Below are 18,729 nucleotides of genomic sequence, written 5' to 3'. Positions count from 1 at the left end.
AAGCCACCACCTTCCCTACCCCTCTCATGGCTGTATTCACATGGACTAAAGGGTAGGCTGTATGCGTACCCTTGTAGCACCATCACCTCCCAGCTCTGTGACCTTGAATGGACGTATTACCTGTCTGGGTCCTCAGGTTAGACTCTGGTAGGTCATAGCTCTGGATCTGAGGCCAGATCACCTGAGTTCAATCCTGGGACCTTTAGTCCAGTTATATCTCCTCAGTTTCCACATTTGTAAAAGGGTGATAATAGCCCATTTCTCATAGGAATAAGTGAGTTAATAATATACATAAAGCCCCTAGAACAATGCCTGGCAATATAGACATTAATTATTATTATTAACACTATTATTACATGAATTTTTTGTCCAGCTAATAAGAATTCCAATATTTTACTAGTTCCTCCTTCAATTTCTTTATCACCCCTCTACCACCACTACCACCAGAGGTAAAACAGATTACCATCTGTGAATACGGCTTTTGGTCTTTAATTCTCTGCTTGTCACTTACATTATAACCGACTCTGGGGAAAAAGTTCTTTTGTCACGATGTCTTAAAGGGCCAAGAACCAGGTACCTGTTGAGTGAGTATTTAGGGAACTGACATCATCAACTCAAGTTAGTTCCAAGCTATTATTAAATTAATAGTTGCCTGTCTCAGTGTGGCTTTCTCGGTAACTTTAGCTCTGTGGGCAGGTGCGGCATCCACATTGTGCCCTCCCACCTTTCAGATTTTATATAATGGAGCCCACGGCGTCTCAGCTACTCAGGGGTGGGTCTGTTTCCAGCGCTGAGGAAAAGTGAGAACTGAATAGGGATGCGGCTCTTGGTGTAGTTAAGAGAGAGGTAAAATAACTGTAATTTCATAGCGATTACCTACAACCAACACTGTCAAAGGCTCCAGTTTTCCATTATAAACCTGAGCCTCTACTGGGAGTGATTTGCAAGACAGAAATAAGCACACAATTAGCCTCTCATGTATGAAAGAAGGCATCACTCCCTCTCTATTTAAAGGCCACGGCAAAATAAACCTCAAGGGGGAAATAATGTGTTGAGCTTTGGAATACATTTTTCCCCCTCTGTTTCTTTCCAAAAAAAAAAAAAAGAAAAGAAAATCTTAGTAAGCCCCCATTCCAGTATGTTGGTTGGATTGTTTGCAGCTTTGCAAGTAAGCAAGGCGGCCTCCCCTCCCAAAGCCTCCCTGTCAGTGCCCAGGCCACCAGATGGGTTCATGGTTTCTAGGGGAGCCAACAGCAAACTAGAATGACTGGGTGATTTCTCCTTGTAAGTACATTGCCGGGGGATAATAAACCATTCAAGTAGAAATAAATTATACAGGAATCACTTCCCCAACCTTTCTCTGTGTCGGTGTGTTTGCTGAAAATGAATTCTTATACAATTTATGTCTCTGCCACCCACTCAGAAGTAAAGACAGGCTTGCCGTTTGGATGTTAAAAAAAACAAAAACCTACAACATACCGTTGTGAGAAGGGTACTGAAAAGGGGAAAGGTAATGAGCAGAAGTAGGCAAATCCTTGGCAATGCTATCGGTTGTTGTTATTTATGGGTTCCTACCTATCTCCTGCCCACCTCACAGAAGGATAGAAACTCTGTGAGTAAATGCAGTTTTTTATCCCCTGTGCAATTTTCTCCAGGGCCTTGCACATAAATTGATAGTCAATATGTATTCGTTCTATAAAAGGATCATTTAAAACGACTGGTTTATCGACACTGAATGTCAACTACTAGGCAGAACTCAGTGGGGTATTGATTAGCCTTGAGGCTGCTGACTATGAGATATAGGGACATAGGGTCCAAGTCTGTGGTGTTTGGACTCATGGCAAGAGTACAAGAGCAAGGACCAAAGGGTGGAAGAGGGTAAACTCCAGAGGAACCTATTTGGGTTAGGTCTAACCAAAGAAAAGCATTTCTGATTGTTAGAACTGTCCTCAGAATGGACTGCTTTGGGAGCTATAAATTACTGATTAATGGAGATATTCAAGCACAGACTAGATAATTACTTGGGGGTACAGCAGTTGGTCCAATATCATTGGTGTTAGACCATGTGATATTGAAGGTCTCTTTTTACCCTGAGATGCTAGGGTTCTATGGTTTCTGAAAGTCGTGACTGTACATAATCTCCATGCTGGAAACTCAAATTCAGTTCAACGTCTATTTATTGAGCCCTTACCAGTGCCAGGCAATGCCCTGACAGACAGTAGGAAGACAAGGGCGAGTAGTATAGGGCAACTGTCCTTTGAAGTTAGGCTGGGACATGGTTTTAGTCGTTCTCTTCACACCATTGTTTGGGTGTTAGAATCCTATATTCCTTCCTGCTAACATGCACATGCAAACTCAGGACTCTGGTTCTCTTTTTTCTAGGCTGGAATCGATGGGGAAAGTATTGGCAACTGTCCCTTCTCCCAGCGTCTCTTTATGATCCTCTGGCTGAAAGGAGTCGTGTTCAATGTCACCACTGTGGATCTGAAAAGGTAAAGGACACGGTATGAATGTATGTTTAGCTGCGGGAACAGAGAACCTCCTGTGGGGGAGGGTGAAAGCCTTTCCGTGGCTCCCAGCAGCCTCCTCTCATACCACATTGGCAGACCCCTACGTACAAGAAAGGCTGCAAAACCCAGTAACTCACTTGGGGCTGAACACTTCGCTGCCCAGATAAAGAGGGTTCAATAGCAATGAAAAAGGGAATGGACATTGGATATGGTGTTGAGAGTATCTGTCACAGAAATGGGCACGGAATTCTTAAAATCTAGGAGTTAGCCACTGCAGTAGTTTTAGAGCCCCCGTCCTGGGAGACCCTTGTAGGACTTCAGGGGCAAGAGTCTGAGTTTCCAGGGAATTGGGATCTGACCATTTCCCCTGCTCTGTTCCTATGTTTACAATTCCTTAGTGTGAGAGCTCTGCATTACAGGCAGGATGGAGAGTTATTAATGTTCCTTTTTCAAAGTGCAATTTTAATGCTTGTTAAAAATACCAGGCATTGTTCACTATCAGGAGCCATACTCCTTTCAGTCTTGTTTTTTGAATCTTTTCTACCGCCTAGCCTTTAAATGTGGAATAGCTGGGCACTTACTCCCTGTCTGTTTATCTCCTTCCCTGGTGAGCTTAGCATGTTCTCCCGGTTCACTTTTATGTAAATTATCCTATACCAAGAAGCCTTCCATCTTCTAGATATTTCCACTTGCATATTCTATTATCACTTTAAAATCTGTATGTCAAAAACTGTATCTGTCATTTTTCCTTTGAGTTGGGCTCCCCTCCGGAGTCCCTTTGTTCTTCCATTTCTAAGCTCTGAAATGTTTCCAGCTCCCTGCTTTTGCCACCGATGCTGTCAGTCAGTCACCAGTCCAGGGCATTTTCCCGCTGCGCTGTCTCTTACCTCCAAATTCTCTTGTCCAGTCTCACAGCCCACACCTGGTTCAGGTCTCACTGCTGCCGGCTAGATGGTTTGTTTGTTTTTCCAACTGACCTTCATCCTTCCAGGTCCTTCCAGGCTCGCTGTCCCTCCCTCCCTCCTTCCCTCTTTCCCTCCCTCTGTCATCCATCCTTTATATTGTCATAAGGTTATTCTTCCTAAAATGCTCCTTTAGTTATGTAGCTCCCCCCCGCTCAGAACCCCTTCGGACCCTTCTCATTGCCTGTGGAATAACTTCATCTGCAGCCCTCCTTTGTCCTTTCCTCAGTCCTTCCCAACCTTCTCTCCCAACACTTGTCTGTGACTAATCGGCCTCTGTCAGGTTGGACTGCCTTCCGCTGTCGTTGTTCCCTCCAGCCGCCAGCCTGTGGCCAGGATGCTCCCTCTGTCTCACAGAGGCCGTCCCCAGCTTCATGAATGGACAGATTGTCCCACTGCCCCATCCACCTTCAGCCCCCTCCCCTGGGAAGCTGCCCCCTCCTGCCCCCCCACTCTCAGATGCATCTATCACTCCAAACTCACCCAGCACCTCTTGTCCATGTTGCTTGGCATCATCATTTAATATTTTACAAAGTTATGGTGTCTACAGTCCCAATGCTTTATGACTGGTGAGTGCTTTCCCATTAAAAAAAAAAAATTGCATAACATGTGACCCCATGAGGGAGGTCTTACTTTTTCATTTTATGCAAGGAAACTGAGACAGACACATTTAAATGACTCGCCCAAGATGCCCATCTAGAATGGGAGGGGCTGCTTCTAAAACACCCGGTTTTCTTGGTTCAAATTCCACGCTCTTCAGAACACATCAGTTATGGAGTTTGTTTTGTCTTTTGAATGAGACCTTAAGTCCCTCAGGGAGAGACCCGGGTCATGTTTTAAGTTTCCTTGTCTCTGCCCTCGCAGCTGATTTCTGCAGGCCCTCAGCTAATATCTGTCAAACATGCATCTGCTCTGAAATTATTGTCTGTGACAACTAAAGAGAGCAGGCAACTTGCATACAGTTTGGGAGAATAGCTTCCTTCGATGGAGAAGGGGAGGCCTTTGGATCATCGTCAGCACGTGGCCTTGCGTGTTGCGGGAGCTCAGACGAGAAGAGGGAGCCAGCCCAGCATTCCTCCGATGCTTACAGTGCCCTGTCACTACCTGTTATCACGTCCGATCCTGCCAAACACCTTGTGTGGTAGCACAGCCAAGTATCACCACTTCAGTTTTATAAATGAGGAAACGTTCTTCCTGAAGAAGAGAAAATATATATGTTAAAGAGTTAAAGAATATTTGTTTACAATGCAACTTTGATAGCTTCTGAGAAAACTGATTTCTTATCCCGGCACCGCCATTTATAGGCTGAGTGACCTTGAACACGTCACTTCACTTTTCTGAGCCTCAGTTTCCTCATCTGTACAATGTAGGGCCTTGTTGGTAGGGTTATGGTGAGGCGTTAGCGAGCAGGCCATGTGAGGCCTTTGCGTGCAGTACTGGGCCTGGCTCACAGCTCGAGTGCCATCCATGCTGGCTATTCTCAGCATCATTCCTGCCCTCACGGAGCTAGCAATCGGTCAGGGAAGGAGGACTGATACACATTAAATTATCCATAAATTCGACTTGTGGAATATGTAGTTAAATGCTAAGTACATCGTTTCAACCATACTTGCTGAAGAGGACCAACAAAGAGGGAGGGCCACGACGGACCAGCCTCCCGCCGGCAGGGTCCAGCAGAGCTTCAGCAGCCGTGGGCAGTACTTCCTAAGGGGGCCAGACTCCAGAGGCGTCTGTTCTCTCAGGCCACAGAAAAAAATAATCATTTCTGTATCTTTAAGCCACCCAGAGGTAGTTGCTGAAAAATAAAAGCAGTATAGATTTCCCCTCCCAAGCGTTGCTGCCTTGTGTCAGCTCTAAGAAATGGGAAAAGGGAAAAGAATGTTCTTTCACTGTCTGAAAGGAGGGACACACACACAAAGTAAACAAAAGGGACTAAGTCAATTAGATTTTTAAAATACTTTCGGTCTCAATTGTCTAAGGAGTTCCAAGTGCCCCAGAATGCTGCTGGACAGTGTGTGTTGGAAGGAATGACATGGGAGTACCACCGTAATTGAAATTCTTCTCTTCCCCTCCCAAACGGATTACTCCAGGAATTTGTTTCATTACAGATTCCTCCTGTGGTTTACTTTTTTTCAGTTCCTCCATGGAGTGTTTGCCACTCCTGACTCCCACAAGAAGCCTTGCATTCTGAGAGAGAGAGAGAGAGAGAGAGAGAGAGAGAGAGAGAGAGAGAGAGGCCATTTGGGGTGAATCTGATGGCCCAGCCCTGCTCATAAGTCTCCACCACTATTCCTCCTCTTCCTCACTCTTTTCTCAGTGCGACCCTCTCCCTCCCTGTTTCCCTCAGCCTGCCCAGCCTTCTTCCCCTCACTTGGCTCCATCTTTGCTCGTGCATTCTGACCTGCTAGTGGGAGCATGAGCAGGCCCCATGTCAAACACAAGGTCTCTTTCCTTCCTGCTGCACCTACCCTTAACAACACAGAACATATCCCTTAGTGTAAAAGTACCATGATGGAATTCAATAATTGGCAAAGTTTGGAACTCTGTGTAGTGCATTTTTGTTCAGCTAATGGGTGAAGGAACTTTTGAAAGCGAAGTCCAATTTCTGTTCTCGGTATTGAAAAGTCGGCACGAATTTCGTCACCTGTCATCACTCTCCTTTTTTTAATGGTACTTAACTCTTTCTTCTTGAGTTGCTCCTCTCTTGCGGGCTTCCCCTAGAAGGACTTCCTGTGTCTCACCACATCCCTTCAGAACCTTCTCCAACCTCCCCTACCCTACACCCCACACCGTAAGTCTGGTTTTGCTGACAGGCACGTTGGACAGCTTGGGAGTCTCATTTACAGTAAGTCTCATTTACAGTAAGTCCCAGGTTCGCCTGAATAAGAAGTGCCCTGGTGTAAGCTACCGTCTGAATCTTGCTCTCTCTACAGGAAGCCAGCAGACCTACACAACCTAGCGCCTGGCACCCACCCGCCCTTCCTGACCTTCAACGGGGAGGTGAAGACGGATGTCAACAAGATCGAGGAGTTCCTGGAGGAGACGTTGACCCCTCAGAAGTAATGAGCTGCTATTTCCAGAGATAACACGTCAGGGTGGGGTCCATGTTGAAACTGAAAAAGCAGCGTGTTAACTTTGAGGAGGCAGATCTGCAAAGGAGCCTTGTTGCTTCAGAGCGTAAGACCCTCTTTTCAAAGAGAGAGTCTGGGACGTCCCTCCCTATCCCCAAAGGGCTGACAATCTCCAAACTGCTTCCCTAAGTCTAACTCCACGAGCAGGTACCCCTGTCATGGGAGCAGCAGATCACTCCCTCCTAAGCGGACTGACCTTAGGAGCACTGGGAAGGTCGCCACCTCTCCATGCCCCTGAAGAAGTCCTCTCTGTAGTTCACTTGGCCTGGAAGACACTCAAGTGAGGCCAAAGGCGCCCTCACTTCTTAACAAGAGCTGTAAGGCTGATGAAACAAAAATAAGCCAGGAGGGAGAGAACCACGTGACTTAACACCACACCAAGGTGTGAATGAAAGTCGTGAATCTGACCAGTCCTGATCTGAGCTCATAATTAAACATGAAGAAACTGACTGAAAACAACTCCTCTTCTAAAAATGAGCACAGGGAGGGGACAGACCAGAGGGATATAGTTTCATGTCAGATAAATAAGCTGCTCCTGATGGAGAATAGGAGTCCAGAGAGGCAGATGAGTTCCAAAAGTAGCTGGAAACTAGACTTGTGCACTGTACTATATTATTGAAATCGTGGATTAAACAATCACAAAAGTTGTTTTAAAAAGGAGAGAAATAATGTCACATACAGAGTAAGACATGAACAGACTTGATCCTGGAGAGTAGTTATAGGAAAGTTCTAAGCCAAGGTGCCGGAGAGTCAGTTTTCAGGCTTATTTCGGGGCTTGGGGAAGATGAGGAAGGCAGAGGATGGAAGAGCTGGAGGTAGAGAAGCGATTAGAAGGAGCCAAAAGTTCCGGGCAAGACAGACAGGAGAGCTGAGGCAGTGATGGTGACATAGGAGGACAGACTGGAGACTAAGGCAGTGATGGTTTCATCAGATTCTAAAGGGTCCATGACTCAGAGGCGAGAAGTGTTAGGTGCAGATGCTCCCTTCTTGCCAACCCATGTGCCCGCGTTACCTGCCTTGAGCTCGGCTTCCTCTAGTCTGGGTCCTTTTCTGGACTACAGTTGTGTGTAGGAAGTTTTGCTAAGTGCACTCCTGCCACATCAGTGGCCCAACAATCCACCACACCCAGGTAACAGAACCTTGGAACTGTTAAAATGCACAAATTCAGAAGGCCTTTAAAATGGGGGCCCTAGTGATGAGACCACCCACCACTCCAGAGCCCCCAGCCGTGTCCCTTAGATGCCTTCTTGTGGATCAGACTGGGGCAGGTGCCACAGTTACCTCCCGGTAAATATCACCAAGCCAGAGCCTCAGTACCACAAAGAGAGACCCACTGTTCTTTCCAAAACAAGCCACCAGCCTCTGCTGGCTTCCCACTGACTCAGGATGAAAGGTTGGGTGGCCTGAGTCCTGAGGTCCCTGGAGGAGCACAGCCTGACCTTCTTGTTCTCTAGGGGGCAGCAAAACCCCCATCACTGTTCACTGAGCTGGTCAGCCATGTGTTTCTCATCACACCACTGTTTGTAAAAGCTGCCAGAGAGCCAAGAAATTGTGGGAGCCTTTTTCTCCTTTAGCTTTATTTTTTAAAGGAAAAAACCACATACAAACACTCCAACAATTTTCTTTAAAAAATCACATTTGGTCCCACAAAGCATTTGGTGTCAAAATGAGGAATCCAGGAAGTCTCAAGTAGTCTCTAAAGGAGACTAACTTCCATCCCTTCCCTTAGACTGACCCAGCTAACGCTCAGCAGGGACGCATCGGGATTAGTGTTGAGACATGCTGGCCCTTACCTTTCATCTCCGTGGAATGGCCAGAGTTAATAGGATTCAGAACTCAGAGTCAGAATACCTAATCCTGGCCACCTTTCTTCAGCGTTTGTCTATGATCTTGGGCAAGCCTGTCTCCCGCTCAGATACTCCTCATTTCCTCATCTCTAACATGGGGCGGGATTCTGCATGGTTTCTAAGCTGCCTTTCAGCAGAAGTTCTGCAATTCCGCAAGTTTTTCAAAGTGCTTTTGCAGAGCTGTGTGTTATTTAAAATAATCCCAGTGGATAAATGCTGTGATAAAAATTCAGTGAGAAGTGGGTGAACTGATAAAGTTTACTCACGTGGCATGTCATTTAGTCAGTCAACTAGCAGTCAATGACCCCAACCGGAGAGGGAGACACTGGGAAATGCAGAGAATCACATGGATATTTGGTGAGTGGGAATGGTCTCTGCTGCAGCTAAGTTAAAACCTCTCTAACCTTTAATCCTCACATCTATAAAATGATGACCATAACGTTGATCTCAAGGGACTATTGTAGAAGATAATACTACTTGGCCTAGTGCCTGACATAGAGTAAGCTCGTTAAATGGCAGCTTGAAGAGTCAGAAAAAGAGATCAGTGCCTCTTTTGTGCCTGCTCCCCATTGCAATCATAAGGACAGTGGGTGAGCTTAGGTCTTACAACCACAGATCCCAATGGGTGTCTTTTATTGAATAAACGAGACCCCACCCACTTCTAAGGATCCTTTGCGTAAATAGCAGAGACAGGACAAGGCCACACACAGTCAAGGATCAGAAGAGTCAGAAGCAGGAAACCGCTTCTTGAGTGAGGGTTTGGTGAGATGAGGAAGCAGGAATAATGGAGAGAGGACAATGGGGAAGTCCTTCCACTTTTCAGCTCATGAGAAAAAGGAAGCTGCCAGGAGAGTCCCCAGCATCAGCCAAGAGCACTCCATGAGGACAGGAGGTGTATCTTTTCCCTCCAGGGTATCCCCAGTGTATCCAGGAAAAGGGTGTAGCCTCTGGCAGGTACTTACTGCATGTTCATTTAATTGCATGGGGTCTTTTGTTCAGTAGTGTGGTAGTCTATGGATTGTCAATGAGAAGCCAATTGGGACTCTAAGCCAATCAGAGCACTTCCACATGCAATCATATATATATATATATATACACATATATATGTATATATATGTGTATATATGTGATTTTATATATATGACATATATGATATATATGATACATGTGATATATATTATATATCATATATGTATATTTTGATACTATATATCAAAAATTCTTCTTTGATGAGAGGGCAACTGTTTTACTTCCCAAAATAAAGCTTTGGTGCATGTCTAAGATGAATGCATTTGAAATAATATCTTAAAAACAGAGTGGAGAGAAATTTTCATTAGTTACAGCAGAGATTGGCAAACTTTTCTTTAAAGAGTCGGGTACTATGTTTGTCTTTGTGGGCCATGGAGTCTCTGTCACAGCTCCACTTTTGCAGAGTGAAAGCAACCATAGACAATATGTAAATGAACGGACATGGCTGTGTTCCAATAGCATTTTATTTATGAATGCTGAAATTTAAATTTCATGTTATTTTCACACATCGCAAGGTAGTATGCCTCTTTAGATTTTGTTCCAATCATTGAAAAGTATAAAAACTGTTCTTAGCTCCTGGGAAGTACATAAACAGATGTCAGGCTGAATTTGGCCCAAGGCCCTAGATTGATAACCTCTGAGTTAGAGAAATTCACCATTTCCTTGACCGTCACCAGATCACATCACAGTGTTACTTCACAGATATTTCTATGACTGCAACACTATTTGCTAGCCTTTTGGAGAAAGAGAACGTACTCTGTAGCCCACGTATTGCATGTTTAAAATATAGTGTAAATATGGACCTAAAATAAATGCACTTAACGTCCTGTACAGTAACCTTCCCAAATCCAGTTAACAAAACCTATGAGATTAATATTTGAAGACCTGCTTCCCACAAGGACGAACTTCAAATGGGACATTATGCTACATAGTAAAGTGCTTAGAAAACAGGATGGTACCACCATGGTTTCCCCAAACAGTCAGCCCTTCGTCATCCATCTTGGATTTCGTACCACCTATTCATGTTTGGCCCACGGTGACCATGAAGAAATGGTCAGATTACCGGAAGTCTGTTCAAAAGATGGCATAAAGCAAAACAGAAACAAACAAAGAAACAAAAAAACTGACAAACCCAAATTAAAATGCATTTTCTGGGCCCTTCTCTCTTTACATTGCTGCCTTCTCAAACAAAAATAAAGAACAATTGCTTTATATATTAATGATAATTTAAGGCAATCAGTTCTAAGAGCATGCCAGATTCTTTGTGAGAAGGCCAAAATAGGGAAGGATGATCCTAAATTCCCAGCTCTTGGAAGATGACCTAGCATCTTGCAGGCAACCCTGCTTTGTGTCCCCAGTCAGAGCAGGTGAATTTGATAATTCCCAGTACACTCAGGACGACACGTATGCAGAAGCTGTGCAGGACATCCTCCCTGCTGCTGGATGGGGGGCGTTTATCCATGGTGCTCAGCCAACCTCCAGCAAGGCTTTGGGAGCTTTGAGGGTAAAACAGCAGAGTCGGCGAGAGGCCACGCAACATGACACTTAAGAACGGAGCTTCAAAGTGAAACTGCCTGTTGGAATTCTGGCTCTGCTACCTAGTCATGTGACTTTAGACGAACTGCTTAACTTCTCTATGCCTCATTTTCTCGTGTGGAAAATGAGGCTAATAACAGTAGATGAACAGATTTGGGAGGAGTAAAGAATGAGTACATGCAAAGGGGTTAGAAGAGTGCCTGGAACACTCTATTGAAGGGTAAGCATTCAACACCAGTTAGCCTTTGCTGCTGTCAGAGAAGTGGTGTGATGGAGTGGGAAGAACACGGCTCCAGTGGCGGGAAAACGGGTTCTCGTGGTCCCTCCCCTATTTATTATCCGTGGGCTTTTAAGTAGTCCTTTAACTTCTCTGGTCCACAGTTGCTTTCCCTGTAAAACGAGGGCGATAATGTCTACTGTATCTGCCTGATCGCAGGGGGCTGGACCCAGTAACTTTCTGAGGCCTCGTCCAGTGGCAATATCTGAAATTAAACAGCCACCTGACGTGGCCCAAGAGTGGAGAGTCCTAGCTAATGCGCCAGTTGAGGAGCAAAAAAAATGAAAGCACAACAAATAAGTGTTAAAGGCTTTTCGGTTCAAATTATTTAAAACATTAAATAAGACAAAAAAGCATTTTGCTTTTTAAGCATAAAGCAACCAAACAGCTCACGGTTGACAGCCATTCACCCTGCGATCACAAAGGTCCACATAATTGATAATAATGATAACCAAGCAGTGGTTCTCCATCTCCTCCCACCCCTGCCTGACCACACCCATACAATGTTTATGAAATAATATTTTTTTAAAATGAGAAATGCTCATCTGGATGGTGCTCATGGGGTCAAAACCATGGATTCCCACACAAGCAAATTTACCTCATTCAGGGTCAAGGAGTATCATCTCGGCGCTAAGCAGTTCTAACCCCAGTTCTCCTTTTTCTATTGTTCTGGCTTCAGAATGAAAGAATGTGCAAGGGAGTGGGGCTGGGTCTGCACACAAACGAGGAGTGTGCAAAGGGTTTTTCAGAAGAGGACCATGGCTACCATTCCTTTCGAGCAATGGTTCTGAGCCCTCAGTGCCAAGGTGCCTAGTATCTCTTTGCTCCATGAATTAGTTCCATGCAGCCAGGATACAATCACAGGCCTGGCAGCGGGTAGTTATTTTAATGTGGGTTGGGGAAATGTCACCTGATCCAGAGGCAAGCCTGTTCAGAATTTGGGTTAGGGCCTTTTCATTGGATCATCACTGTTGGTGGTCCCAGGAAGGGGACACATCCTGGGCCCTCTGAATTGTGTCCTGGTTCCCTGTCCACAGACTGGGTCCCCCAGGTAGCTCTCCTCACCTCACTGGCCTCTGTTTTCCTCTATCAGTGAACAAGGGCTGAGAGCTCACCTCCTTCTCTATAAGATGGGGTGTAAAAACCCCAAAAGAGGTGTAGATCCAGCTAGAAACAGGAGTGCTGCTTGTCGTGATGGGAATAGACTCTCCTTCAAAGAAACCCCAAGTTCTTGCAGATCTCACACCGCATCATCCATTCCAGGTACCCCAGACTGGCTGCGAAACACCGGGAATCTAACACAGCAGGCATTGACATCTTCTCCAAGTTCTCCGCCTACATCAAAAACACGAAGCAGCAGAACAATGCTGGTGAGTGACTCCCTGTCACCAAGAGCCCCCAGAAGTGCTATCCCCTGTCCAGGGCATCTCAGATACTGAGGGCAGAGAAGCACCTGGAAGCAATGCGGCTTGTTGTTCGCCCACCCACATCCCCTTTGACTGCATTTTGGTTGTGCAGGAGTAAAGGCCAACAGGCCTTTTCTCTGAATTGGAGGGTGAGATGTGGTGTGTGTTCTGAGCCTGCTTCAGTGCACAGCATACTGCCCTGCACAAAAGGGTCCCACCTGTGTGTCCTACAGTCCATTTGTCCCCAGTTCTCAACCCTGCCCATGTTCTCAGGAACTCCTCATTGGAACAACACATTCCAGCTTCCTTCTGGTCCCTGACAGACTTCTCAGGGGGTCATCCAGAGGTCATGGTGGGACAGTGCAGTCACCAAGGTGATGAATGCTGAGGGCGGAGCCTGGCCCTCTGTGTTCTCCCTACTACAAGTACAGAGGGTGCTGGGGAAGCCACTTCTCAAAGCCTGTCTCTTCCTCCACGTGGCTTTGGCTACAGAGATCAGGAATTGGTTCTCTTGGGGCATCTTCTCAGAGGGCTTTGAGTGCCTCGTTTAAGCTCACAGCACTTTTAGTCCCACATATGGCATCGTCGTTTAAGAATTAGCTACAGAGATTTGAGTAGAACCACCACACTGAGCATGTACAACACTGGAAGCACTGTTAGGCGCTAGTGAAGAAAAGGAAGAAGGACGCGAAAGTTTGCTTGCCCTCTAAGTGGGAGAATGAGACAGCCGTACAGGGAGCCTGGAGCCCAGCCCAGAGCCACACAGCTTAGCACCTCATGAATCTTTGTGAATGAATGAATGAATGAATGACCAACAGATAAACATACAATGGGCCGAAATAAGATGGTATATGCTAGATGTTCCAGGATTCCGGAAGAGAAAGGCGTCTCTTCAGCCCACGGTGATCAGGAAAGGCTGCCATGCATGAAGTGAAAGAGAAGAATTGTGCAGGCACAGAGTTGGTGGAGTGGGAAGTAAATAATTCAGTGACAGTTACGGAGGACCTGGATTGTGCCAGGCACAGAGCTAAATTCTAGAAAAAGAACCAGAAAATGACATTCCCATTCTTCGAGGCCTGGCTGATGCAGGAAACAAAGGCTTAAATTCACACGCAGAGAATATCAAACGAGAGATAAATGATGGCTTAATCAAAGGGAGTCCGAAGACCTGATTAGCTGCCATGAGAAAGGGTAAAATAGATTCTGCTGAAGTTGTTCAGAGCAGGAAGAGGTCACCTTCAGGGCCTCTGAGAAAGCCTCTTGAAGGAGTTCCAGCTAGGTCATAAAGACTAAAGGGGATTCAGCTGGCTGGAAACAGAGGGTGGATGCTGCAAGGAGAGTGGGAAAAGGCTAGCAGCAGAGACCAGCAGCAGTGACCAAAGCCTGCAGTGCCAGCCTGGGAGACTGGATTTTATCCTGGCAGCCATCACAGTTGTGCGCGAAGGCACTGGAAGGAAAGCGGAGTTTTAGGGACCAGAAGAAGAAGGATGAGGAAAATATTGTTAAACTATCCAGTGACCTTGCTTCATTGCATTTGGGATCCTGCGGTGGGTTGAGTAGGGTCCATCACAAATCCATGTCCACCCAGGACCTCAGAACGTGGCCTTAGTTGAAAATAGGGTCTTTACAGATGTCATTAGTTAAGGGTCTTGAGATGAAATCACCCTGGGTTTACTGTGGTGTCTAAATCCAATGACCAGTGTCCTTCTAAGAAGAGGAGAAGACACAGAGACATAGGGGAGATGGCTTGTGGCAACAGCATAGAGATTGGAGGGATGCAGCTAAGGACCCCTCGGGGTTTCCAGAAGCTGAAAGAGGCCAGAAAGGCTTCCCCTCTAGAGACCGGGGAGGGAACGTGGGCCTGCTGACACTTTGATTTTGGATTTCTGGACTCTAAAACTGTGAGAGAATGGATTTCCGTTGTTTTCAGCCACCCAGTCTGTGGTACTTTGTTGTGGCAACCCCTCATAGCCAGCAAGTGAAAGGGCAATTACTGCCACTTTCCTGGCTGAGGGCTGGGAAGCAATTGAGAGGACTGGGGACATGTCCTCACCTCCCCCCAGTCCCCATAGAGCTGTCTCTCAACTCTAATTTTCAGATTCCGTATCCAGTGTCCTTTCCTCTCAGCCACAAATATCTTCCTTCGGATTTGTCAAAGCACCCTCAGAAAGTTTATCTCATCTGAGTCTTCCAGATTTTTCAAGTTATAAATGGTATTTACATATTATCCATACTTAACAGTTCTCCTATCCCCAAAACCGAAGCTACAGTTTCCACTGAATGTTGCATATCGATTTCTTATAAACTCAGCGCGCTCCAACTTTCATTGTTTCCGCTTCTTCTGTTTCACCCTGTTTTTCTCCATGATGAGTTTTGCCCCCCTGACTCATTTGCACATTTCAAAGCTCCCACGTTTCTGCTTTCCCCAAACCTATCCTCCGGATCACAGACCTTGAAGCTTCTCCTCTCCTGCCTTTTAACAAGACAACATGCGTTCTTCCTTCGTTCTACCTCTAGCTTGCCCACTTCCCTCCCTTCCCCTTCCCTTTTCTTTCCCCCAACCCCATATCCCCCAGTTATGGTCAACAGGGTCCAAATGCTCTTAGATTCAGCAACTAGAGGCCAAGGCTATGGGGGCCTCTGCACAGAGCACCGCCATGGCCCACCCCACTCAGCCACTTCCCCACTTCCCCCTGAGACAATCCACGGCCTCTGTGCTCTGTTGGAGCTTTCTAGTGGGGGGTCGCGGGCAGCCTCTCACAGGTCTCTGCAAAGGCAACGCATTCGCATTCGAACCCAGACTTCCTTTGGCATTCCTTCCTGCACGACCCTCCCATTTTTCCCTCGGATCTTTAGCTTTGCATCTATTTCTCCAGTGCCCTTTCCTCAGATTGTCCCTTTTGTGTTTTCAGTTTTGTTTTGTTTTTTTCTCTTGAGCAGAGTCCTCCCTCCCTCTCCACCATCTCACCACCTAATGTCCCCCACCCCATACATACACTGGCCGTCGTCATGGACTTTAACTGCCCTCTCAACATCAGAGCATGAAAAACCCAGCACCGTGGTTCTGCAGGGTGGATCGTCTCTCCACTCCCATGGTGGGTACAGGAGCCACCATTTAAAATCTCCCTGCCGTTCCACAAAAACCTCAAAAGTCCTCAGCCCCCCCACACCCAGACCCTATCCAGGGGAACCGTCCACACTTACCACACAAGAGTGTTGTCCGTTAGTGTGTCCATTCAGTCATTTTTTTATTCATTCAACAAACACAGATTGTGTGGAGGTGGCTACAAGTCTGAGCTAATGTTTAAATTGGGGCATTTCTTGTGTGCTAGGCTCTGTGTTAGGTTCTTTCTAGTGATGTCAAGACAAACGACACAAGGCCATTGTCTGCGATGAACTGACTGTGGCAGTAAAGCATCTAAACAGGCCTGGCAGGATTCCAGACCTGCCACTTCTAGCTGTACAACTTTGCCCGAGAGACTTAATTCTCTCCGAGCCTCTGTTTTAGTATCTGTAAAATATATTTCATAATACCTTCAATTTCTTCCCCTGACACATAAGGCAATTCGTAGCCTACTCAAGGTCTGTAATGCAAATTCATTCATTTTATAAGTCAATGCTTGTAAATCCTTTAGCACAGAGCCTGACACATAGTATAACAAAGGCTCGTTAAATGCTCGCTTCAATTATTGTTACTATTGTACAAATGAGACAAACACAAATATTGGCATCAGGAGCTGCTCTTACTCCCCCCGCTCAACCAGCACTTTCAAATCTCCCACCCATTTAATCTCTTTTCTGCTTGTTTCACTTTGTTTCCCACTTTATTGGTGCCTTTTCCTCCTCTCGGATGTTTCAGAGAGAGTCAGTGGCCTGGCCCTGGCTGTTAGACCTCAGTATTGCTGCGTTTGAAACCCAGGTAATGGCTGTTCTATTGTCGGTCACTGCACTGCCTCCATCTTCTGTAACTGCCAGAGCTGGGTCCCCTTGGTCTGCCATGACTGGATTCCACCCCCACACCCCTCATGCTTCCTGTTCGAACTTGTTTTTCGCTTCACTTAAACATAGCATGGATTTTTTTTTTCTTGGCCAAGTCTCAAGACTCCACATTTAGTAAGATGCTACATGGTCTCACTTTCTTGTCACTTGAGATTCCCCCACCACTCCCTCTGGTGTGGCAGAAAAACAGGACTTTGTTTGTGGACATGCTGAGTATCCGTGGCAGAGGCAGGCAGTTGTGTGGTGATTCAACTCACAGACTCTGAAGCCCACTGCTAGGTTCAGACCTCAAATTAACCTCTTGTTGGCCTTGTGACACTAGGCCAGTTATATCAACTCTGTGTGCCTCGATTTCTCTGTCTGTGAAATGGGGTAATAACTGTACACATCGAATAAGTATGCTTGGAGCAGTGCCCACCGCTGTGTTCAAATGTCAGCTGTTGCTCGGAGCTGTTATGTAGGGGCACACAGTTATACCTCAGCAGAGAGTTCTGGGATAAAAGTGTAGTTTGAGGATATACTGGGGGGTGCCAAAAAAGGTATACACATTTTAAGAAAGGAAAAAACTTCTATACTTGTAATATTCAATAGCCACTGAGGAGGAAGGCAGGGGGTTGGGGAGGATGGAGAGGATCATGAAGATGAGGAAGCAAAGCTTTAAAAAAAGGAAGGGAGGAAGGAAGGAACGAACGAACAAAGGAAAGAGTGATCTGCTGTATAAAACACGGCACAGAAGGCCATGGGAGACATTTTCTGTTGTGTCCTCTTACTCACCAGAAGGTGGGTGTGTGCCCCCAAGCAGAAGGATTGGGGGGAGGGGGCAAGCTTTGTCCATCCCACCTTCGGCACATCTGGTTACGCGCCTGTCTAAACCGGGATCAGCTCTGTTCTCACTCTGTGTCCTGCCTCTGCCCACGCGGCTCGGCCACACAGCAGAGTACAACGGTGGTCTGGTGGCCTCGATGTCCCACATCCTCCCATCTCTCTCTGCAAGTATCCCAGTTAAAAACCCTCACCTCCTGGCACTGCTCCTTTCACCTTCCTCTGAGATGTCACCATGGCACAGAGACCCCAAGTGACCCCAGACCGGGCAGCCGGCACCCAGACTCAGCAGTTCTGCGTCTCCTCCCTCCTGTACCACACACTCGCTTTGTCAGTCTGCCACGGGGACATCAGTGTGGCTCTTCGGATTTATCCCTTCCCTTGAGGGGTTTATTTTACACCCAACTTTGACATGTCACCCCCACTGTCTGTCATATCGTAAAACGATCTGGGTGTCTCTCTCTGAATATCCATCTTATGTTTTGTATGTCTTACCCTCCAACTGCGATTTGAACAGACTCTAAAAATCTCTGCCAAACCCTTTGGCTTTCAAGAAATTGATTTTAGCGACTTACCCTAATCCGGGCATACAATATTATATTTCACTTTGTTTGTCGCAGTCTCTCTTTTTCCTTATACCTCAGTCCGATGAACTCTACTGGTTTATTTCACATTTTGTACATACTGCAGATTCCAGGCAATTAACAAGTAGACCTAATGTGCGTCTTTAGTTCTCTGCCCTTTCTTAGTCACTATTTTTAAAGTCCTTTTTAAATTTCTTCTAGCCCTATCACATTTCCTCAACGCACTTAATATTCCTACCCAGTATTACCGTCTCAGTTTTGGCACAAGTATCATACTCTTATGTGCTTTTCCCCATTTTCTTTTTGGTTGGAGAAAACGTGGAGATGTCTATGCCTGTAGACTAAGAGAAGAATCCCATGTTTCTCCTACTCTGTTCACATGCACAGCTTCCATCCATCATCCTGTGTACATGCTGTCTTTCCCCTACTCAAGGGTCTAAAAAGTCCCAAACCCAATCTCGTTGATCTAATCCATATATCCTATGTAGCCTTATGTCTTTTTCTCACTACATTTGCATATTCGTTTTTTTAACACATCTCACACACATACATGTCAGGCTGCTGGTACCACGTATTTCTGTGCTACGTGGCGTTTTTCCCAATTTGGATGATTTTGCTCTTTCAGG

General features: G+C 46.1%; 1 protein-coding gene across 4 annotated transcripts in view; it reads left to right on the top strand.

Annotated features, from left to right (window-relative positions):
• The window catches only part of CLIC5 (chloride intracellular channel 5), a 170,129-nt gene that overhangs the window by 109,146 nt on the left and 42,254 nt on the right, over window positions 1-18,729 (top strand). For all 4 annotated transcript variants that reach the window (XR_004422633.1, XM_033102409.1, XM_033102408.1 and 1 more), the window contains exons 2-4: window positions 2,383-2,492; window positions 6,406-6,531; window positions 12,556-12,662. Coding sequence is in view for 3 of the 4 variants with exons in the window: in XM_033102409.1 (XP_032958300.1) it covers window positions 2,383-2,492; window positions 6,406-6,531; window positions 12,556-12,662 (343 nt within the window). In the remaining variant the exon portion in view is untranslated. The remainder of the gene's footprint in view (window positions 1-2,382; window positions 2,493-6,405; window positions 6,532-12,555; window positions 12,663-18,729) is intronic.

Source organism: Rhinolophus ferrumequinum, chromosome 3, assembly GCF_004115265.2.
Source record: "Rhinolophus ferrumequinum isolate MPI-CBG mRhiFer1 chromosome 3, mRhiFer1_v1.p, whole genome shotgun sequence".
Lineage (NCBI taxonomy): Eukaryota > Metazoa > Chordata > Mammalia > Chiroptera > Rhinolophidae > Rhinolophus > Rhinolophus ferrumequinum.
The sequence above is the reverse complement of the archived record's forward strand: the minus strand, read 5'-3'. Positions and strand labels throughout refer to the sequence as shown.